At 39.5% G+C, this 23980-nt stretch overlaps 1 protein-coding gene across 7 annotated transcripts in view; it reads left to right on the top strand.

Annotated features, from left to right (window-relative positions):
- Positions 1–23980, top strand: part of PLXNA1 (plexin A1) — a 391291-nt gene that overhangs the window by 69228 nt on the left and 298083 nt on the right. For all 7 annotated transcript variants that reach the window (XM_087923772.1, XM_087923767.1, XM_026723218.2 and 4 more), the window contains one exon: positions 20950–21132. In XM_087923772.1, coding sequence (XP_087779898.1) covers positions 20950–21132 — 183 coding nt within the window. The remainder of the gene's footprint in view (positions 1–20949; positions 21133–23980) is intronic.

The following is a 23980-nucleotide window of genomic DNA, read 5'->3' as shown; positions in this document are numbered from 1 at the left end:
GGGCTGCAGAACACTAAGCCCATGTTGTCTTGTGGTTTCTTCTGTCCTCTTCCTGTTCAATTTGTGGATCCATTTTAGAGCCAGGACCTGCTTTAGGGAGTAAAAGAGTGGCCAAATTGGCTCTCTTGCTGAGTTTATGTAGACAAGACATTAATACAATATGATTCTTACTATATGGCATCCTGATGGGAGATCAGGTTATTCAATTTTTTTCATTAACCATTCCAGGATTGAGAAATAAGTTATATCTTACCTCTTATGGACTTTTAGCTGAAAAAAAAAAAAAGGATTTGTGATTATAGGTTTGAAGATTAGAAAGAGTTGTTTATGAAAACAAGGGAATTATGATATGTAACTGTAGAGAGTGTGTGTGTGCATTTATAGCCATTGTCAAAAAGATTGGAAGCTGCTTCTTTGTAATTTTTTGTTTCTTCTTGTTTTCTATTTTTTCTTACTTATATTCACCATTTCTTATTTTTTCCTTTTCTAATAGTTACATTGTTTTTATCCTGTTAAAGAATCTTCAATAACAATTTTCTTAAAAAAGAAATACGTTGTGTCTTCAGTTGATTTTTTTTTTCCAGTGAAGAAGTGTGTTACTAGGCACAGTTTGCTCATAATGATAAGTAAGTCTGATTTATGTATCTTAGTTATAGTGGTGACAAAAATGGAAAGAGAGTCATAGGGACAGTGGGGAAGTGGGGAAGTGCTTGGGTCAAGACCACAGATTCTTCCTTCTGGACTTGTACTGTACAATTTGCAGTGAACCTTGTGCTGTGAAATAAAAGCAATGTTATTTTTAATCCCTTTCAGTTCGAGATGGTTTCATTCATTCATTTGTTCATTGATTCATTGATTCATTCATTCATTTATTCATTGAATTTCTATAGCTACCCATCTCAGTCAATAACTATATGTTATGGATCTATGTATGAATAACAGTTTTTGGATTAATACTGGAGTTTAGGACTGAGATGACAGTCCTATAGTCAATTAGAAGAACTTGTCATCAACTTTACTAGTACTTTGTGTGTGTGTGTGTGTGTGTGTGCATGTGCATACACTCAGACATGCACAACACTCTAAATTCTATGGTGAAAAGGGTTTCAGGTGATGATGGGATATGCAGTCATGTCTCTCTGCTTAAAGCAAATGCTTCTTTTCCAGGGACTGCATTTGCAGCTACGAGGGCCACACCCATGCCCAGTTCCTGAATTAAATAAAGGCAGAATATAAAACAAATCAGGAATAAATGATCTTAAGCAGGGAAGACGAATGATACATGAGTACCCAGTGTGCTCTAAAGCATCTTCTTTGCTTTGGAATCTGAAGTACTGCTTTGCTCTAATGTGTAGAAGTGTGATGGAATCGCTTTGGAAATTGTGAGGTTTTTCAAAGAAATTTTTTTTGCCACAAACCCGTTTCTGTCAAATTTCAGTATGACTTTTACAAATAACATGAAACAAAGGTGATCACAGAGTTCATTTTTCTATTGAAGATGTCACAAAGCCCAGAAATGAATAGCCAGTTAGTCAGTAGCCACTTAATAAACATTAACGAATGAATATTGCCTTTCCTATCCCTCCTTCACTGCCCTCATAAGTGGGCTTGAAGCGAAGTAATGAATCAGGAAACATCCATGTTTCATTCTTGCAAAATGTTTTTTCCCCCCTTTGAATATGCACTGTGTCTTTTAAGAAGGGTTGGAGCTTCGACATTTTACTAGCAGGATTTTATGTTACATGCTTTCTTTTGTGTGTATGCTCAGCTGTATTCTACTTCTTATTCTCTAGCTGTTGCTTCCAGCCCCCTCACATTTTAAGCGTAATTGGTCTAGAACCTTTAATTTCAGCAATTTTTTTCCTTCCACTTGACAGAGGAAGAGACATAATCCAACCTTTTAAAGTGAACAATAGTTTCACAGTATTGTTTGAGAAAGCCAAACACCAAGATTTGAAGATTTGATTCACCAGCTTAATTAAATGTGTGGTAAATTAAAGTAGGGCTCCCAACCAATTAAATAATTCTGAGTTAATTATTGTGTGTGATTTAATAGAAAAGTTGACTAATTAGCCATGTAAAAACCTTTAACTGTTTCAAAAACATCATTCTTTGGGTTTTTTAAGTGATATATCTGTGTTTCACAGTATGTACTGTAAGATGATACTTTCTTCCATTTGAGTGAAGAACACAAACTTTTACCACCTGTAGTGTGTGTAAAAATTAGATTGAAAATGTTATATATTATAATATAATGCTCAGTTTGGAGAAATCCTTTTAGAAACCAGCGAATTCATTTACCCTGGCCATTGTAATTATACATTATTTTCTTCAAAATCTGGATAACAATTTTACGTATTGTTATGCCACTTTTTAACTCTCCATACAGTATATTTTTGTTTTATTTCCAAAATACAATTTCTACAAAAGACCGGTGAATAAGCTAGAATGCTATATGGGTCCTGTGCAAAATGATGTTCCCATTGTGTGTGTAGCTCAGGGGTATCAAACTCAATTTCATTGAGGGCCACATCAGGATTGTGATTGACCTTGGGGGCCTGATGTGAGTGTGGCAAGGATGGGTTAGGGTTGATGTCACTCATGTTGTGGGTGCCTGCGGTGGCCTGAGTACTCTGCCAGTGAAAATCGGCTGCTGAGCTCTGTTTCCGGCTCCTGCAACCTCCTGCCAGTGAAAACGAAGTTCAGGAAAGTTGCATGTTGTCCTCCTGAGCTCAGTTTTCACTGGCAGAGGCACCGCAGGCCAGTCCCTTGCTGTTTCCAGGGTGGCCTTGTGGGCCAGATCTAAAGGCCTTGACTTTGACACTCCTGGTGTAGCTACTTGTGAATGGCAGCTTAGAAATAAATTATATTGCATGCAAATTTCCTGTAACCAAAGTATAACTCAGTGGGAGATGATCCACATTCAACCCATGTTTCAATAAAAATACATCAGAAAAAATTATTAGGAAATTTCTTTTCCAATCAAAACAGACTGATCAGTGTGATCAGTTTTGTAGAAAAGCTTAGTGTATTTATATAGTTTGTCATCCTTCATTCCACTCTGTGATTTGAAGACATCTGTGTTACGGACAAATATGGATGCAAAGGGTCTGATGGTGTTCTATCAGCAAAACACAATCTGGGAGCTAAACTCCACTATTACATACAGATTAGACATGTTCCTAGGTATAGGGAAAATAAGCTGTTCCTATTAATGGGGTAGTTGTAAAATATTCAGTTATTTGTAAAATTGAGTCAATAAAAAGCTGCATCAATTATCTGCCATTGTTGGCAGGAAAATTAAGACACTGAGAACCAGCCAGATGCATGTTTCCTATAGCAGCCCAGACATAAGTAGACTTGTGTTGGGACAGTGAACAGTTGCAAGTGTGGAAAGGGAACTTCACGAAGACAGTAGTGTCACAAAAACAGGAAAAGCCCAAGGGGAACATCAGGTCAGCCAGAAAACAAATTTACATAGGAAAAGGAATCAAATAAAAAGTATTAAAGAATCCCTATAGACAAAAGCCTAAGTAATTAAGAAAACTAGACAAATAGGAAAAGGAAACAAAAGATTATTTAGAAAACCCTTACAAACACAGGACATACCAAATAAGCAAAACAAACAGACAAAAGACACAAAATATAAATTACAAAAGGGACAGACAGGAGATTGCCACAGAACAAATATGAAAAACTATCTTAAAGCTAAAAGAGATTACAGAAAACCAATAATACATCTGGCCACCCCGCGGAGTTTGCCCTCCGGCAGAAATAAAGACAAACTTAAACAGGATTTGAAACATTAGGCACAAATACAAACACTCACACAAAATCAACTTACAAAGGGAGAAAAGGGTATAAAAAGCCAGGGACTTACCATAAGAAGCTAGCTAGCCCAGGAATGCAGACTTCTCGCTGTTCTCCACCTTCCTGAAAAATAAAAAGATCCAGCTTTCAAGCAGTTGTCTGTATCCTTGCGCCGGAGCTTTCCCAGTGAGAAAATCAAATCCTCAAAAGAAAGGCATTTTGACACCTTTCAACACAAGAATAAAATGATGTTTCTTAAATGACATGGCTGGCTGAGACAGACATTTACAGATTAACAGAGTTGGAAGGGATCTTGTAGGTCATCTAATCCAATCCCACCCCCAAGCAGGAGACCCTACACCATTTCTGACAAATGGCATTCCAATCTCATCTTGAAATTCTCAACTGATGGCGCTCCCACAACTTCTGAGGGCAAGCTGTTCCATTGGTTGATTGTTCTCACTGTCAGAAAGTTTCTCTTTATTTCCAGGTTAAATCTCTCCTTGTTCAGTTTCCATCCATTATTCCTTGTCTGGCCTACAGGGGCTTTGGAAAATAGCTTGACCCCTTCCTCTGTGTGGTAGACATGTAGGAGAATTTCACATTGTAGCCAATGTCCTTTTATCCTTAGGGGGAAACTATCTGATCCATTTTCTTTATCCTAAATAGGTGATTTTGCTTTGACCCAGCATCGTGTGGCACCTGCTTGTGCATCCCGAACAAATCATTTTGCTGCTAACAAGCTAATTGCTAGCCTAATTATTTAGTGAGGTAGTGTCAGTGTAACATGGCAAGCGGGTGGTAAGAACTGTATTCTGCATCCCGGGAGTGCAGCTGTATTTGTCACTTCCCAGAGAGTTTGTTGAGACAAAGCAAAGAAGAGTAAACATCATAAACATTTATGCCTCTTGCATATTCAGGAGCAGATGAGGTTGCGGAAGCTTGCGCACTGGGAGGTTGGAAAGCAAGGTGGAAGAAAAGTGGCATCATAGCATAAATATTATTTTGGAAATCTTTTACACTCTGTGCTTCGAACAGGCTGTGCTATTCAAAGAGTTGGAGGAATGCAAATTTGAGAGAGACTAACTTTTCAAGGCAGTGGTCATCTAGTTAAAAAGGTATGGTATGGTCATATGGGCACCATACCCCATATGTACAATATTTGAGGTATGGTACAGATAAAAGTATTATTTTTATAAATAGCTGGGAAAACATTCAGCCCTCATGTTCAGCATAAAGATTGATAATACTCATTGAGATTAATATATTTATATTCATCCTGAGTCAAAAAATTTTCTAAGCGGTGTATTCTCCTTAAGATACAATTCTGCATTCTATTTTTTTTAAAAAAGAAAACAAAATATTTATGCAATATGAAGTATGCTTTTATAAAACTAGGCATTTATTGCCAGCTGCTCTGCTTTTAAAATATTTCTAAGTGTTCCTTTTTAAAATGTGGCCAATTTAAATTGGCATGTTTTAAAATTAGCCAAGATGCAAATAGTTGAGCCTGGCATTCCATTCTCTTTTCCAACTGAGAAAAGTGGCATTCCCTATGTGAAATTGGTCCCCTTATGTCAACTTGGTGAATTATTTCCTTGGTTTAATTATTTTCTGCTTCCTCATCACAAACCCCTGTTAAATGAGCTATGGGATTCAAGAACAGCTGAGCAAGCAAACAAAATTGCAGCTGTGAATTGGTTGGCTTGGCCGGAGTCAATTCCCTCAGCTTGCCTGCTCTTTTAGCTGCTTTCCCTCACCACCCCATTCACCAAAGTGCAGAAGGTCTCCAGTTAGCTGTTATTGCTTGCAGAGGCCCCAGTCTATGAATGACTGGCAAATCTAGAGCTGCCTTTTGAGGCCCTTTAACCCATACAGCTGGAGAGGAATGTCTCTATGTGAGGCACTACAAGAAACCCAGGGGAAAAAGCAGACAAACCTTTTGGTCCTAAAAGACTGCAAAATAACAGGATGGTTAAAAGGGCAACTCTCAGGGATGTAAAAACAATTCTTTTTATGTGCACAAAGTGTTCATTCTCGCCCCAAATCTATATTAGCTTGGGTTTTTTTGTTTATTTATAATCTGTTTCCTGAATGCCTCGCCTGCAAATGTGTAATTAGGACTTTGCTACTTAACTAAGAAGGATTTGAAAGTCACAAGATTCAACAAAGCATAAGAAGCCATATTCATTTGGATTTTATGCTGTTTTGGCATTGGGTAGTAAGGTTCTTCAACAGTGAGGAGCCTCTGTTGTTGTTTTTTTAACCAATACTTTACTAAATCATCAGGATCAGATGGTTTATATCTCAGGGTTCTGAAGGAGTGGCAGATATCATATCCAAACCACCGAATGAGACCTTTCAGAACTCCTGGAGCGCAAGGGAGCTGATGTGGTTCCAGTCTTCAAAAAGGGGTGAAAATGGATCCAGGAAACCACAGACTGATAAGGCTGACATCAATACCCGGGAAAAACCTGGAAAAGATAATCAAGCAGAGTATCAGGGAGCACTTAGAAAGGAACAAGTAGCCATCAAGAATTTGTTAAAAGGAGATCATGCCTTATTGCCTTGAAAAAGCAATTGAATTCATGGATCAAGGAAACAATGTGGAAATACTACACTTAGACTTCAGTAAGACATTTGATAAAGTAGAATACCACCTACTTCTTAATATGACAGGACAATGTGGGACAGACGTACCACTAGATGGATTTGCGATTGGCTGAACAACAGTCAGTGTGTGGTCGTCAGTGTAATTAAATCTCTGTTGAGGGGAGCATCCAGTGGGGTATCTCAAGGTTCTGTCTTAGGCTGTTCAACATCTTCATAAATGACCTAGATGAGGGGGTACTCATCAAATTTGTACATAAGCCAAGTTGGGAGGAGTTTGGAAGATAGACTCAAGATTCAGAATGATTTTGACAGACTTGATGATCCTTGGACCCTATCCAAGAAGATGCAGTTCTGTAGTGGGAAAAGCAAGGTCCTGTGCTTAGATAGGAAATGTACAGGTATAGAATAAGAAGAACTTGGCTCAATAGTAGTAACAGAGAGATATCTAAGTGTCGTAGTGGACTACTATTTAAGTAGGAGTCAGCAGTGTGCTGCAGTGCCAAAACAGCTAATGCAATCCTGACCTGCATCGACAGAAGGATAGCATCAGAATCATAAGAAGAGATAGTACTGCTCCCTACTGCACTGGTGAAGCCACACTTAGAACACTGTATTGGTCAACCAAGTACCTCAAAGAAGAGGGAGTCAAGTTATTCTCCAAAGCACCTGAGGGTAGGACAAGAAGCAATGAGTGGAAACTAATCAAGTAAGCTAGAACTAAGGAGATATATCCTAACAGTGAGAACAATCAACCAGTGGAACAACTTGCCTCAGAGATTGTGAATGCTCCAAAACTGGAAGTTTTAAAGAACAGATTGGATAACCTCTTGTCTGAAGTGGTGTAGGGTTTCCTGCCTAAGCAGGGGGTTGGACTAGAACAGGGATGCCAACCTTTTGGACCTCAGGGACCTCCAAACTCATAATTTTTGATCCCAGGGACCACAAACTGGTTCTGTGGCCATGGCCTAATTTGTGGGTGTGGCTTAGTGGTCATGTGAATGGCTGGGCATGGCATTTATATATATATATAAATATTTATATAAATATTGAATTTTTTATAAAAAAAGAGCAAAAATCAGGCAAAGCAGTCAGTCAGATTGAGTTGCTCACAGAAGCACAGATTCATTCAGAAAGCTATCTATCTGCCATTGGCTAGCTCAGTCTGTCACATAAAATTTGCTTGCCAGCAAGCTCATAAAATTAACTCACAACATACCATGTATGTAAATATTGATTTTATTTATAAAAAAGAGCAATTTTTACCCCAAATCAGGCAAAGCAGTCAGATTGAGTTGCTCACAGAATCATTCAGCGATCTATCTATCTGCCATCGGCTAGCTCAGTCTCTCAGATTTGCTTGCCATGAGTCTGCACTGAATTTGCTTGCAAGCAAACCTTCAGTCCTAAGGGAGGTTTGGCAGAGGTGAAGATCTAAAGACTAGCTAGAAAGCAAGAAATCCAACCATTTCCTGCTTCCTAGCTAATCTAAATCTCCCAGCACAGCAGAACAGATGATGGTTGGAAAAAGGAAAAATAGCAATTTTAGCAGGCAAATTTTCCGGGTAAGGAGTGAATGGGTGGGAGTGTTCCTGCGGGCCATGTGGGCGGTGCAGACTTGCGTTTCTGCGCAGCCTGGATTAATTGCTTTGGGGTAATGCTCTGGGGGTGTGATTTCTCTGCGGCCCACCAACATTTTCTCACGGCCCACCGTTTGGCGACAGCTGGACTAGAAGATCTCCAAGGTCCCTTCCAACTCTGCTATTCTGTTCTGTTCTACTCTACTCTACTCTACTCTACTCTACTCTACTCTACTCTACTCTACTCTACTCTACTCTCTGTTCTCTGTTCTCTGTTCTCTATTTTCAATTCAATTCAAGTCCCTAAGATCCCCAAAAGTTATTAATACAGAGAAGAGCAACAAAAATGATAAGGGGTCTAGAAGCTAAACTGTACAATGAATGGTAAAAGAACTAGCTATGTTTAGCCCATGGGTGTCAGATTTGATCATGTCATGTAATGTCACGTGATGTATCACACCATTTTTACCTTTGAGGAACTGGAGTGGGTGTGGCCTGTGAATGATGCATCTGGCCCCTGGGCCGCCAGTTTGACACCCCTGGTTTAGCCCAATGAATACAAGGCTTAGGGGTGATATCATAGCAGTCTTTCAATATTTGAATGGCTGTTAAAGAGAAGAGGAGATCGACTTATTCTCCAAATTACCTGATGGCAGCATAAGATGTAATGGGTGGAGTCAGGGGGTTGATCCAATCTAGATGTAAGGGGAAATTTCCTGACTGTGAGAACAATTAATCAATGGAACAGCTTGTTTCCTGGAGTTGTCGATGGTCCTTTGAGGTTTTCAAGAATAGACTGGACAACCATTCAGTCTGGGATGGAATTACGATTTCTGTTTCAGAAGACTTCCAAGATCCCTTCTAGCCCTATTACTCCACTATTCGATGAATTTATAACAAGGGTCCTGCTCCTTATACTTTCAAGGTATCTGAAAATTGAACTTTTCTTTCAACTGTTGTTACAACCATCATCTTGTTCTTAAGTTGCTTCTTGTCTTATGCGAGAAGCCTTTGGTATCCATGCAACTGTTTGGATCACCTATGTTCTCTCTAGCTTCAAGCAAAGGCTTACCCAGACACTCACACAAGCTTTGGTAACTAGTATCTGGCTTAAAGTATCTGGAAAATTTCTTACAGAAACAGAATGCTGCTCCTATTTCTTCCCTCATTTTGCCAAAAGGAGATTTTACAATTGAGAGTCTGGAGTAGATTTAGGAAATTCAACATACTGGAATTTAAATATTTTTAATTGATTAAGGCAATTTAAGGCAGCTTTCATGCTTAAGGCAGGGCTAGAGCTTAAAAGTTGCATGGTTTATAGCCTAGTATCTTAGCCATTAGACCAAACTGGCTCTCATACATACTGTAGATTTGTTTAAGACACTATGCATAGGATTGCAGCTAGTTGCATCTGGGGGACCTCCTGGATGCCAAGCATAGTTTTTAGAAGCTGCTATCTTTTGCTTCATTGGTGAGGCACACACCACCACCACAGCTGTTCTTCAACATAGCTTTTAGAATCTGGTTCATTCTTTCCATAAGACCACCTGCCTGTGGATAAGGTTTGGTATGCACCTTTTTATTCCTAGGTCTGTTTATAAGTATTTAAGAGAAATTGGCTTCCTTATCTGCAAGGATCCTATATGGTATGCCTATTTCACTAAAGCTTTGGACATTTTAATGGCACTGCTTCAGTTGCATAATTGCAGACAACTAGGATATACTCATTGCCTTTACTAGACTGTGGTAAAGGGCCTACAATGTCTACTGCTATTTTAGAAAAAGAAATAGTGATTAAAAGCACTCTCTCCATAAGAACTTAATTGACAGAGGTCAAGATCTATAGTAATGGGCCACATCTTTACAAATTCCTGGCCAATAAAATCTATCCCAAATTCTGTATGTGATCCTTTCTCTATCATATATCCAGACCATGGGCTAGTTCCTATACAGGCCGTGCAATATCCCTAGGGAGCTTCTAACTGTTCAATTGATTCCATTGTATAGGGATAAAACCTAATTTGGTACAATAACCCTGTTTTTTTCTTGAAATCTGTATGTTCGTTCCTTGTTTTCCTCCTTTTTTTTTTACTGCAAACCAACAAAAGTTTTAACATTGGAGCTTTCCTTTGTACAAGTCCTAAGCAAATTTCCCATAAAGGAATGTCTATCCCTATGGTTTCACCCCTAGCTTTATTGGCCTTTTGTAAAGCTTTCTACTTTCCAGAACACTTTTATAACACATTTATTAAATTAGAAGGGCTAAGAGGAATCCCACGTTCCTTCACCTTCCTGCTTCTGCTCCATCCTCATCTTTGCCTCACTCTTGTGATTACTCCCACCATCTTAGACTCCTTTAGTCATTTTTTCTGAATCCAACCCTCAATAAGTGGAAAATCTTTAACAATCCTTAATGAGAAGTTAGGGATTACTCTGGCTATCTTTGCCTGTTCTTTCCCTTTTTCCTCTGGCTTTTATCGTCTTTTGGCAAATATCTAATTTTTCATAGTTGTAACAACTCTAGTTCTCTGTCTGTCTGAATTCCCAATGCTGACCTTTTAGTTTGGGAAGCTAAAGACTTTTTTTTTACTCCTTTCATCTTTCAATGTTGCCCAAAATTCACATATCCCTTCATAAATCAGTGTTAATGCAGGACTTCGCTGAAACCCTCCCTCACTCTCATTATAATCTATCTATCTTCCTTCCTTCCTTCCTTCCTTCCTTCCTTCCTTCCTTCCTTCCTTCCTTCCTTCCTTCCTCTATTCCTTCTCCTTTCTCCTTCCTTCCCCTCTTTCCTTATTTTTCTTTCCTTGCTCTCTTCCCATCTTTCCTTCTTTTTCTTTGTATTTCCTCTTCCCTTTCTCCTTTCCTGTCCCTTTTTGCATGCTCAAATGCAAAAGGGGAAACATTTCTCCTTTGTTTTTACTTTGTTTTGGTAGCCCTCTGCCAGCAAAAACAGAGTGCGGGATGTCCTTCCCGAGCTCCGTTTCCATTGGCAGAGGTACCATGGGCTGGTCCTTCGTTGTTTCCAGGCCAACCCTGTGGGCCTGATCTAATCACCCCATGGGCAGAATCTGGCCTCTGGCCTTGAGTTTGACACCCCTGGTGTAAAGCATTAAATCATACCTGTATAGGATTACCTCTTTAAACAAGGGAATAATTGATTACTTCTCTTGCTGGAAGACTCTTAAAGCCTTTCCTGTTGACCTTGAGGCTATTTTGGCCACCATCTACTCTCAGCTGTTTACAAGAGGTAGCAACTCTTTCAAATATGGTAAAACTAGGCTTCCATGTCATCATCATCATCTTCTAACGTCTTAGGGACTGTTACATCTTTGGAACCCCACTATTACATTCTGAAAACCTTAGACTGATGGTGCTGCTTCTGATGGTCTGGACACGTTTAAATCAGTCCTCCAAACCAGGGGTCTTCAAGTTCGATAGCTTTAAGACATGTGGACTTCAACTCCCAGAATTCCTCCTCCAGTCATGTTAACTCAGGAATTCTGGGAGTTGAAGTGCACAAGTCTTAAACTTGCCAAGTTTGAAGACCCTTGCTCCAAACTCTTGTCTTTCACACCTTTCTCATTCTAGTCTCTTTCCTTTGTGTGTCTTTTCTCTCTTTATTAATCAAAGCTTTTCTCTCTTACTCTGTTGCTTTAACATTTCTATAATGATATTGGTCCACGTGTCCAATCCTAGCCCCATTTCTGGCTGGTTTAGCTTCTTCAGTTTAACTACAGGTAAAAGATGGATAACCTTCTGTAATAAACAAAGTACTACTCTCTTCTAAGAAAGAACCTGTCCCTTCTACCTTTTCCATGGCCCTTTTTTTGGTGTAGGCATTCAAAAGAGTCTGGTTTCTGTGGCTCTTGGCTATTCCTTGCAAAGTCTGAACTCTGTGAGGAGCAAACTCTTTTCCTTTTGCAGATGGAGGGGGTTTGTTTTGTTTTTATGGAGCGAATGTAATGAACTTGAGTCTGAGCCATCTTCACCCGTGTGATTGCCAGTCTATGTTCGATGTCTCACCTTTTCTTGGATCTCTCTCCATTGCCACCACTTTGTCACAGGCTCTTTTATGTACCTCCAATTCATTGGGCTCAAAACACAAAAGAGCTAACAGTACAGGTCACTAGGCAACACAAACACACAAGCATTCACAGGATAATACACACTAGTCATCCCTACTCCACTTTTCTCCACTGCTGCTACTATAATACCAACTACAGCTTCTTATGAATACCCCTATTCCTACTCCAACGACTCCTTATGAATGTTCCTACTCCTTATGAGTATTGCTAGAGGGGAAAAATCTCTTTCTGTCTGCTTCTCTCTCTCTCCCTCCCCCTTTCCCCCCTCTCTCTCCCCCTTTCCCCCCTCTCTCTCCCTCCCTCCCTCTCCCTCCCTCCCTCTCTTCCACTCCCTTCCCTTCCCCCTCTCCCCCCCTCTCCCCCCTCTCCCTCCCTCCCTCTCCCTCACACACCTCCTGCCCCACAAAACACCTAGTTGCCTGCTGGCTGGGGTGAGGGCTTAAAGAGACAGGACAACAGCAACACAAGTGCTGTCCATTTTCTAAGTAGCCTGCTTTCTCACACATACCCAAAATAAAAATCGCTCAATGATAGAATGTGTGTCCTAGCCCAGGGGAGTCAAACTTGCATTGTCACGGGATCATCATGTGACATATCGAGACTTCTTTTCCCTTTCTCTAAACCGGGCTTGGGTGTGGCCAGCACGTGTCGCATCTGCCTGTGTCCCACAAGTTGGAGACCCCTGTTCTAGCCTCTGTTTAAACACCTTCAGTATCTACTACTTCCTGAAAGGATGCAGACTCCACCTGGCATAGACTTACGGTACTCATAAACTGCATCTTGTATCCAGCTACTGAGCGGTGTGACAATAAAGGATATAGAGTAAAAGTAATGAGTTGGTACTGAGAATTGGGTGCAGGTAGCAACTTGCCATATTTAACTTTATTAAATATTGAAAGCAAATGAAGTCATCTATGTTTTCAAAGTTATGTGCACATACATATTTTATAGGTGGTATTAGTTCTAATAACCATTAAAAGTCTATCCTGCTATCTAGCTAAAGCTGCATCTTTTAAACAACCACATACAATACATAATCCCCCCCCCCAAAGTAAACAAAGGAGAGAGTCAGTTCTCTGTTTCCTGGAAACTTGTATAACACTGGTTGTATCTTTGCCCCTTTTAACAATATTCCCTCAGGTTAACCTGGCAGTTCTCAGAGTGCAACAGTGACATTCACAGCTGAAGTCTCTAGAGAACAGTAGTTTGCCATTAACATATAAGTATATTCTGATGGGGATAGCAGAACAATGGATTTAGTGTGTAATCTATGGACCAGTTCATTTTTAATACCTCCATTTTGAATCCATAAATTGTTGGTTGCAGAAAATAAGTTTTTTTTCTCCCTCCCATTTCTTTCAATTTTCTCTGCATCCCTGGACCTTCAAATACATGGTCAGAGACTGCTGGACCAGATGTTGTTATGGCAACTGCTCTCTTCCTGCAGAGGTGGAGATGGGAGCAAATACCATGGTTCAACAAATTTCCCTATTCGTGACCCTCCTCTCTTTTTTTCTTCCACTCCTGGGTTTTCTCCATTCCTCACTGTCATCCTCTCTTAATTCCAAGTGCTTACGTCAAAGTGAAGGATGTTAAAGGGGTGTACTTTGCTGTGGATTAAGGGGGACAACTATTTTGACCATTAGTGGATTTAGATAGGAGGGGGCACAATATTGGGGGTGCTTTCTTTGATATTTTTGTTCACAGTGAACATAAAGATAGTAGTTGAAAGGAATGTGGAGAAGGACACAGCTAAGAAAGAGAAGCTAGTTGAGAAGAATTGCTGCAGAAAATTGGGTTAATCCATGAGTGTCAAACTTGCCACAAATGTCATTTCGTGACATTTCCCCCCTTCACGGAGCTGGGATGGGCGTGGCTTGTGCGTGACGCTTCCAGCGCATGGTCTGCCAGTTTGACACCCCTGGGTTAACCCTATTGTACTATGTTTCAGTTTGTTTAGCTTGATGATATCAATTGAGATGAGAGACACATGAAACAGTCTACTTTCTGCTCAGTCCTAGCCATCCCGAGTACAGGGAGAGATTGGGCTGAAAATAAAAATGAAATAGAAATATAGAATTGTGAAAAAGTATTCTTCCTCTTTTTAGATTTTTCTGAATTTCTGGATTTGTTTGTCATGGAGAAGTCCATGTATGTCTTCCAGATAGAAAAAGGGAGTTAGCATGAGCAAACTCCACCATCACCACAAAACACAACTTCTGTGTTTGTTTCATTTTTTTCATTTTTTAAAAAAAGAACATCTTGTGATGTTCCAGTGTGAAAAAAGTAATTTGCATCCAATTAGGTTAGACTCCCTTAAATATCAGCATGACCCACATTTAAGCTCTGATAACATTTAGAGGCAAAGGGATACAAATTTTTAAAAAACTTGTCAAGAGATGACCATTCCCCCACTTCATTAACTTGTAAGACTGTTATTAAAAACAGACTGCGCTTCATTGCAGGATATTGGACAATTATAGATTAGGTTCCCGCTATTCCACTTTGGGTGCGGAGCTGACATGTGGGAGTTTTAAGGAAATACTTTTTAAGTAGTATGTATTATATTATTTATTATGATAATTAACTTTGAAAACTCAACCTCCCCTGCCTCCTCCCTGTTGTATTTGATTTGGAAGGACACCTCCCCCCTGCTCTGCCCCTGTGTGTTGTCTAGGGACTTTATTGTTGTTGGCTCTTTTGTGTTTTGAACCCAATGAGTTGGGTGTACAGAAATTATAGTAACTTGGAAATGCTGGTTAAATAGATAAAGCTTCTCATCCTAAAATTAATTCATTCTGGTAAACTATCCAGATAAACTGAGAATTTGCCTTAAAGGTAAAGCTGCATGTAGTTTTTCCTTCATTGTTTGATGTTTAGGGTTAATGTGGATCTGGTAACCCAGCTTTTCCCAAGAATTTTAATTCCATAGTTTATCAACAAATGCTTGTCTCTTGTCATTATCTACATAGCTGTAGTGTGCTGAGCACATTCTCTGAATCTACTCTGCATGTATTTTTTCCTTATCTTTTCTTAAAGCCTCTTAGTTATTCTGTAAACAGTGTCTGTTCCATTCCCTGTCCAAACTGATTTTTTCCCCCTGGAGTTTAGTGAGAGAACTCTCTTAGTTTTTTATCCCACTCAGTGAGTGAAAAGAGGGGGACAATCTTCTAGGCCCGGAGTCCCCAATACCTGATCCGTGAACAGGCACAGGTCCACGCTATGCCAGCAACCGGGCCATGCAAACCAACGAAGCCCATCCATGGGTTGCAGGCAGCACACAAAACCATGCCACCTTTGGTCTGCGGAAAAACCTTTCTCCACAGATCTGGTCCCTGGTGCCCAAAAAGTTGGGGGCTGCTTTTCTAGGCAGTAGCCCCTTATTATGGAATTCCTTTCCTCCTGTTGTATAAAACTCCTACCTTGCTTTTTTTCATAAAAAATTATTCTGATGGATAGTTGGTGCAGGTAGTGGCCCTGGGCTGCCTTGATAGTTTTTGGATTTTCTCTCTGTGTGTGGTTTTGGACTGCGTCGATTGTTTTCATTCTATCCATTTTTAATCTAATTTCTAAATTATAAGATGCTGAGTCCTTTGATATATGGGGGAGATGCAAATATCTGTTTAATAAAGAAAAATATTTGGGCAGAAATAAGGGACAGCAGCTGAGAAGAAGAAATGGGAAATAGATCAATTTACTGAAAAGGAAATCTATATGGGCAGATTCTGTAGCTCATCTGCACCTGCCATTTGCAAGCAGATTCCTCTTACAACTGAGGAGATACAATATTCCCCATTAAGGCACAACCTGGGGGAGAACTGGAAAAAAAAATCAGATATGGAATTATAGGGTGCAACTTCCCTTGGGCTGTTTTCTGTAAATGCTAAGAACATACCGTATAATAAACCCTTGAGATTATGAGAAAAGCCCAAGAATAATTTCTCAATTGGTGCTGGTTAAAACATGTACATACCGTACAGGCTTAATGGAAGAATTTGGCTCTTTTAACAGAAAGGTAAATACTTAGCAATGCCTTTCCTGCTTTTCAGTACCTTATCCTCTTCTCTATAGGAGTTTAAATGAAAACAAGCTTAGGCCCCAGGTTGGGACAGGAAAAAAAAAACTAGCCACCTTCTTGCTCATGCTGACTAGAACGATCCTTTAATGTCCCTTTGCAGCCTTTCAACCCAGTTATTTTGGAACCTGCTTATTTTGAATCTATTTATTTCCCCTTCCTTGCACTCTTCTTTCTTCCTGGAATAATTTCTTAAGAGTGAACTGTTCTTGAAGGAATCTGTTTTCTTCTTTGGTACAAAGTATAGTGAATTATAAATCCTTGATGATGATAATGGAGTGATGAGGGTGATGCAGTAGCAGTAATAACAGGTGGTAGAAGACATTGCTCTTCTGCTTAAACTGGCAGCCGCCACTGCCTTGTATTTATGGTGCTATGTTAGTCCAAAGAATTCTACCTATTTCTGAAGCGACCTGAACAGGATGAATTATATGGAAGATGTTTGAAACAGGAAGGCTGCTCACATTCCCAGTTCTTATCCACCCTTTTTCCTCTTCATGTATGTGTGTTGGAATTTTTGGTTTGTTGAACACAGATTTTTTTTAATCAGTGGAATTGTGATTTATGAATACCTCCTAGTTAGAATCAGTTCTGCTTCCTTTTTCTGTATTTCAGTTCAGTGGCAAAGTTGGCAGCTGCCTCAGTAAGTGTTCTTTAAAAACCATTAAATGAGCAAAAATATAAAGAACATTTAACAAGGAAATCACTCCATTCATGGGTAGTCCTCATTTAAAAACCTACAGCAGCCCTGTGTGTTTGCTGCTGCTTTTGGGAATTTGCATAATCTTCAGGAAGAAGACAATTGGCTGACCTTGAAAACCTAAACAGAGTTGGACTTGGTTAGTTGTTGGATGGGAAATCACCAGGAAATTCCAGGGCTGAGTACTAAATTGGGAAGTTGAAAAAAATATCCTGAAGAAACCAAAACCAAACAAACCATTGCAGTATTATCCCCTTCATGGATATGTCTGCAATCATCAGGGGTTGAACTTTACTTGAGGAAGACTTTACTTTTTTGCTCTGTGAAAAGGGATATGGAGACCAAAGGCCCAGTACAGGGGTCTTCAAACTTGACAGCTTTAAGACTTGTGGACGTCAACTCTCAGAATTCCTCTTTCAGTCATGTAAGCTCAGGAATTCTGGGAGTTGACGTCCACAAGTCTTAAACTTGCCAAGTTTGAAGACCCTTGGTCTAGTTTTTTGACTAATCTATTATTATGACAAATTGACAAGAATTTAAGGTTGGTCTTTGTATGATGAAATAAGGAATAAAATAAATGTGTATATAGCCTGATTGTTGATATTAATTTAAAATGCAGAACATGTACTTATGCTTTACATGTTGATTAGAAACCAGGAAATATCTACCATGAAGGCAGGTGTGTGAAGAGAGAGCATGTATTGGATCATGACTTATTTGACTGGTTTTATTTTATTTCATTGGTTTCATCTCTGTCTGTCCTACAATGGTCTAAATCAGGGGTCGCCAACCTTTTGGACCTCAGGACCACCAAACTCAAATTTTAAATCCCAGAGACCGCTAACCAGTTCTGTGGGCATGGCCTAATTTGTGGGTGTGGCTTAGTGGTCATGTGACTGGCTGGGCATGGCTTGTATGTAAATATTGTAAATATATAAATATTGCATTTTTTTATAAAAAAGAGCAACTTTTACCCAAAATCAGGCAAAGCACACAGGCAGATTGAGTTGCTCACAGATGAATCACAGATTCATTCAGAGATCTATCTATCTGCTCAGTCTGTCACATAAAATTTGCTTGCAAGCAAACGCACAAAATTAACTCAAAACACACCATGTATTTAAATATTGAATTTTTTATTTAAAAAGGAGCAACTTTTACCCAAAATCAGGCAAAGCAGGCAGGCAGATTGAATTGCTCACAGAATCATTCAGTGATTTGCTTGCCATGAGTCTGCACTGAATAATAGAACCTTCAGTACTAAGGGAGGTTCGGCTGTGCTTAAACACAGAGCCGAAGATCTAAAGACTAGCTAGAAAGCAAGAAATCCAACCATTTCTTGCTTCCTAGCTAATCTAATTCTCCTGGCACAGCAGAGCAGCTGATGGTCAGAAAAAGGAAATATAGCAATTTAGCAGGCAAGTTTGCCCGGTAAGGAGTGAGTGGGTGGGGAGGGTTTTCGTGGGCCATGTGGGCGGCGCAGCCTTGTGTTTCTACACAGCCTGGATTGATTGCTTTGGGGGGGAGGGTGCTCTGGGGGTGAGATTGTGGCCCACCAAAATTTTCTCACGGCCCACTGGTTGGCGACCTCTGGTCTAAATTATGTGTATATCCAAAGAATAAAGACTCTAGATATAGGTGCCTTACAAATTTGAATGACATAAAAATGACACTGTGTGTGTAATGTTGTAATTATGCTGTAATCATATAAATAACCTGATTGTGTAATTTCCATCATGACATCTGGTGCAAGTAGGAAAGTATACAACCATATCTCACTCCTTTGTTGGCCTGGAGCCAATCTGTTTCACCATGTTCAGTCCTGACTGTGGCTTCCTGTCTGGTGGTTTTGCAGAGGAGAATGAGATAGTCTGAGGGTCCCATTTTCCTAAGCAGTTGCTCAGCTGCTCATGGTTGACATACTCAAAGGCTTTTCTATAATCATTGAAGCATATTGTACTAACGTGTCCTTGTTATTTTTTGGCTTTACTAGACATCATGCATTGGCAATAATGTCTCTTGTTACATTATTTTGCAGCAGTTTGCTCTAAGCTTTTCAAAGATCAAATCTACTGGAATTTTCAAGATCATGAGACTTACGAATTTTGGATTCATTCTGTCCCTTTTGAAACTCATTTTTCCTAACTCCTTCTGAAATGAACTTTTAAAACTAGAACTGGGAGAATCAATGTGGTATAGTGGTAGAATTGGACTACTACTAGAGACATCCAAGTTTAAGGTCCACCTTTGGCAACAGAATTTCACTGCATGTTCTTAATCCAGTAAATTTCAGCTGTGTCTTACTTTACGGGATTGTTGTGGGGAGAAATGAGAAGAGTGAGAACTGTATATGCCTCTTTAGGATCCTAAAGGAACTGCGGATAAAAATCCAATATATAAATGTTACATTGATTTTATTACTATTTTATATTACTGAATGTTGCAGCCCTTGTCCTATGGAGCACCTTCTCCTTCAATTCCTGAGTTCCACCTTTTAAACTTTTTAAAGAGCACTTAAAATCTGGCTCTTCCCTCAAGCACTAGAATAGGGTAAGGTCAGAGTTTGATGAAGAAGTTGTGGGAACTTTTATTGTGGTGCCAAGTTTTTCTGTGTTCTTTTTTTACTGTTCATTTTTTCTTTTATGATTGTACATCTTGTTTTCGTGGGTTGTAAGCCTCTCAGAGGTTGGTTTTAAGATGAGCAGCTACACAAATGTTTAAAACAGATAAGTAGGATTAGAATAAATGGATTTCATCCTTGTGAATGATTTATTCCATAGGATACATTGGGAAATGCAACCTATTTATTCTTTCTGACCTCTCATTAGTCTTTGATACCATCAATTCTCACATCATGCTGATGGGGTAGGATTTGGATTCATGGTATTATAATGAACAAGTTCCCTTTTTATGGCTCCATACATTTCATTATTCAAGCCCTGGATCATGATTGTTGTCACATGATGAAGCTCAGAGTTATATTTTGATCCCATGCTTTTTAATGCCTATACATTAGTAATATCTGTCAGTAAATGAAGCCAGGACTGCTTTAACTATCATTGTAGAGGTGATAGGGCAACAGCTTCAGCTTTTGTTTTCTCTAACTAATTGCAAGGAAGTTATAAAAATCCCAAATTTGAGGATGAATTAGGGCAATCAAACTGAAGTTTAATTCAGATGGGTACAAACTAGTTCTCCTAGGAGAGTATGAGGATGGGAAGGTAATATTGTGTTGAAAACTATACTCTTACTGAGGGATCATATATGCAGCTTGGGATTTCTACTCGGTTCAATGCAACCTTGAAATTTGCTGATCACACCAATTACAGACCAGAGTATCATAATATATTGCAAATGAAGCTGTCTTTAAGGAGACACTGGAAACTTCAGCTAGTATGGAATTCAGCTGCTCAGTTATTGCAAGGGTAATTTTTTTTAGAGAAAATAACATGAATCCTGTACCTTTTGTACAGGTTTCCATGTGTTCCCAGGGCCATTTTAAATTGTGGATGATATCATATAATTACAAAACAAACTTGCATGAACTTTCCCAGTCCTTAATATCAGCTATTGAAAATCTACACTTAAGACTTCTTTTGTTCAGGAGGCATGTCTTTTTTATATTGGTAGAAATATCTCTCTCTCTCTCTCTCTCTCTCCCTCCCTCCCTCCCTCCCTCCCTCCCTCCCTCGCTCGCTCTCCCACTCCCTCCCTCCATCCCTCTCTCTTTTCCCTGAACCTAACATTATTTTAAATGTGCATAATTTTATTCTGATTAATTTCAAATCATTTTAACACCAAATAAGTGTTGCTAACTTGGTATATGGTGAAAATTAACTGCATGCAGCCATGAGGAGGGAAGATGTTTTCTCCTAGCCATTGGGAATTTGTTGCATATGCTTTTCAACTGATAAAGAATTACTTTAATGCTGAAGAGTCATTACTACCACCAATTTCCCTATTGGTGATAATTCTGAAGAGTTGAGATCTTTTAGTCATGGAATAATTTTACTACCTGGTAAGCTGAAACACTATCAGACAACTAATCTCTTTCTATTTTTCTAATCCTATATTTTTCTACAGCCCTTGCAAATAGATGATAATTTCTGCGGACAAGATTTTAATCAACCGTTGGGTGGAACTGTCACAATCGAAGGTGTGCCACTCTTTGTGGACAAGGAAGATGGCATGACATCAGTGGCTGCTTATGACTACCATGGACACACAGTTGTTTTTGCTGGTACACGAAGTGGCAGGATAAAAAAGGTAAGACCCTTGGAGGTCTTGTTACGTTGTTTAGTAGAGTCTTAACTGGCCCATAAAATGGGGAAAAAAATCCCTGTGCCTCAGTCTCAATTATTAAAAAGAATGAAGTAATATCTATGTGTGTACTTCGTTGTAATTCCCGAAACTGATTTTCTGAGGACAAACTTCATCTGGAGTGTCTTTACTTCCTTTATTTGTGGGTACTCTCTTAAGAAGGCTGTATTTTAATGTGCAATTTTATTCTACATAATAGGATCCCTTCTCTGTACAGTTTGTGTTTCTTGTGAACTAAGTTCTTTTCATTTCATAAAACTGATTCAGTAAGCGTCCGAAGATAAATAGCAAAGAAGAGATTCAGTTGGTCGGTTATTAAGGTGTACATAAAGCAAGCTTCCTTCAGATTTAGGGATTTGGGCTGCCATAGAAATTGCACTAAACATCATTTCTTCTCTGATGGCTTTTTCCATTAAGTTGCTGTGCTAAAATCATAATCTGCAGTGTTGTTGCATGCATTTGGCTCTGTTACACCATGCAGACACATTTCCGTGAGGACAATGACTCTGCTGTGTCAGCAGGAACCCAGGAACTTTGATAACTGTGCACAAACAGGCTAAGAATACCCTGATGTACATGATTTAAACCATCTGTGGGCCAAAGTCCACAAAGCAGAGGGAACTCATCCTTCCACAGCTACACAAAGGCTTCTTGTTGTTCATAATTAACAAACAACTGTATGCTGTTTCCCCAATATCTCCACAGAACGTGGATTTCCTGTTATCATAACATCATTCCTATAATTACAGCTGGATATTCCCTGTGTAAACACAGCCATTATTAACTGCATCTTCAACCAGGCAGAATTGTATTTAGGGCTCTGGCAGGGCTCTGCATGAAGCACCCAACCTAGCAGGGGGCATTTAAAAGGCGGAGATATGCTAGTATGAGTTCTGAATTAAGGAATGTGATGAAGTTTGAGCTGGTTCTTGCCTTTGATCTTTTTTCTTCCCTCCCTCAGTTAATCTTCTAATTTTCTAAGATTACAAGTATATTCTAGTATGGAAGTCACCGTAATTCCTTGTGAATATGAATGCAGAGGGAAAGGCACAGAGTAGCTAAATGTATACCCTGGAGTGTGAAGACAGGCTGAATTAGTCATTGGGAAGAGCAGGATTCTTGTACAAAATTATGCTTATAATAAATGCACGTGGCCATTTCTGGGAATCAACATTTCTGCAGGAGACAATGTTTTTCATTGCAAGAGCAAAAGATCCTGGGTTTTGCCATGTGTACATTTGACAGCTAGTCCTCACTTCCTCGTTTGTCTTCCTGTGTGATATACATTCGCAAACATGTACTGACACTTTTATTTATTTTTAGTTTTATGCCCAAAGAAAGGAATTTATGAGATGCATAGTGTAACGTAGGGAACAAAATTAAGAAGGAAAAGTGCAGCAGCTGCAGCTTTGGACACAAGAAGGAGCCTGACTCTGTTGTCAAAGTTTGAGACAGTGCTGTGTGAAAATGCACGTGAATGTGGCTTTGCCATTTCCTAGGCTGCTGTCACTGAATTAGTCATTATTCATTGTTTCTTGAATTCTCCCTCCTTTTAGGTATATTTTCCATCATCCCTAATATCTAGACAATCACAAATACAGCAAAGAGACTTTTTTCCACCATTCCATGATGCCAGGGAGCATCAGGACATTCCCATGTTATTAAAGGAAAAACAGAAGCATTTATTTACCCAAGGTCACCTTCCTGTCACACATTAGCCAGGGAATAACTGGATCTTATGCCACTTTGTTCCTTGGCCAGCAGAGAAAGCTTCCACAGTGCCCATAGCGATGGAACATTCTGTACAACGAATTTGCTCTGTCTCTTTCACTCCTTTGAGTTATCAGTCTGTATGCTGTGATTTTCAGGGCAGGAAATGGGTACCTATTTTCTTACTGCTGCAGATTGAGAGCAAGCAAGATGCTGATTTCCCATTTGGTGAATGTGGAGGGCAGGGGCTGGCCCAAGGCCAAGCTGAAGGTTATTTTAGGAGATGTGCTCAACCCATTGTAGATCTATTGTAAGTAGAGAATGAATGTTTTGTTTGTGAGTGGGATTTGAAAAGAGTGGATCTTGAAGCTCTTCACTTCAAGCCATAGCTGCACAACACTAGAAAAGGTGTGAAACCCCAACGATGTAGTATTATAATATTGTGGAAACCTAGGTGTCGTGTTTTACAAGTAAAGTTGCTGCAACCATATGTCTTGTTCACAACTCTATATTTAAAATGGGGACAGAAATCTCCTCCACTTTTATCAGGCAAATGACAGGTGTGGGGGAAATATCAAGTTTGAGAGGAACACATATCAGGATGTAGCTTTCAGACCAATGTCATAATTAGGAACCATACCTTAAAAACGGCTCCAGATCTTTATTTGGAATAGCTAGAGCTTGTCAGTTTACACAAAAGACCTAACTCAAATCAGCTGTGAGGGATGGGGTGAGGGTGTGTGTGTGTGTGTGCAAAACACCTGCTCTCCCAGGCCTCCTATCATTTGCTACCTGCAGTGATTTTGGTCTGCTCTGTCAGAATTTATTGCCTGGAATGATTTTACTCAGAGGATCTCACAGCTACTTCATGAGTTAAATTTTCTACAGCTGGCTAGGAAAGCAGACAGATTTCTGAAGTTATGAGGTATGGCTCAGATATGACTATGAATGCACATACATGGATTGTGATGCTATGTGGATTATATATACAATGAAAAGATTGTATTATGCAGAACAAATCTCCCAGTTGCTCAGGAAAATGAGGCCTTCTCAGTTACGTACCTTAATAGCTTTGGTTTTTCAA

Source organism: Pseudonaja textilis, chromosome 2 (assembly GCF_049901715.1).
Source record: "Pseudonaja textilis isolate UNSWEBS1 chromosome 2, rPseTex1.2, whole genome shotgun sequence".
NCBI classification, from domain to species: Eukaryota; Metazoa; Chordata; class Lepidosauria; order Squamata; family Elapidae; genus Pseudonaja; species Pseudonaja textilis.
This window is presented reverse-complemented; position numbering and strand designations above follow the sequence as displayed.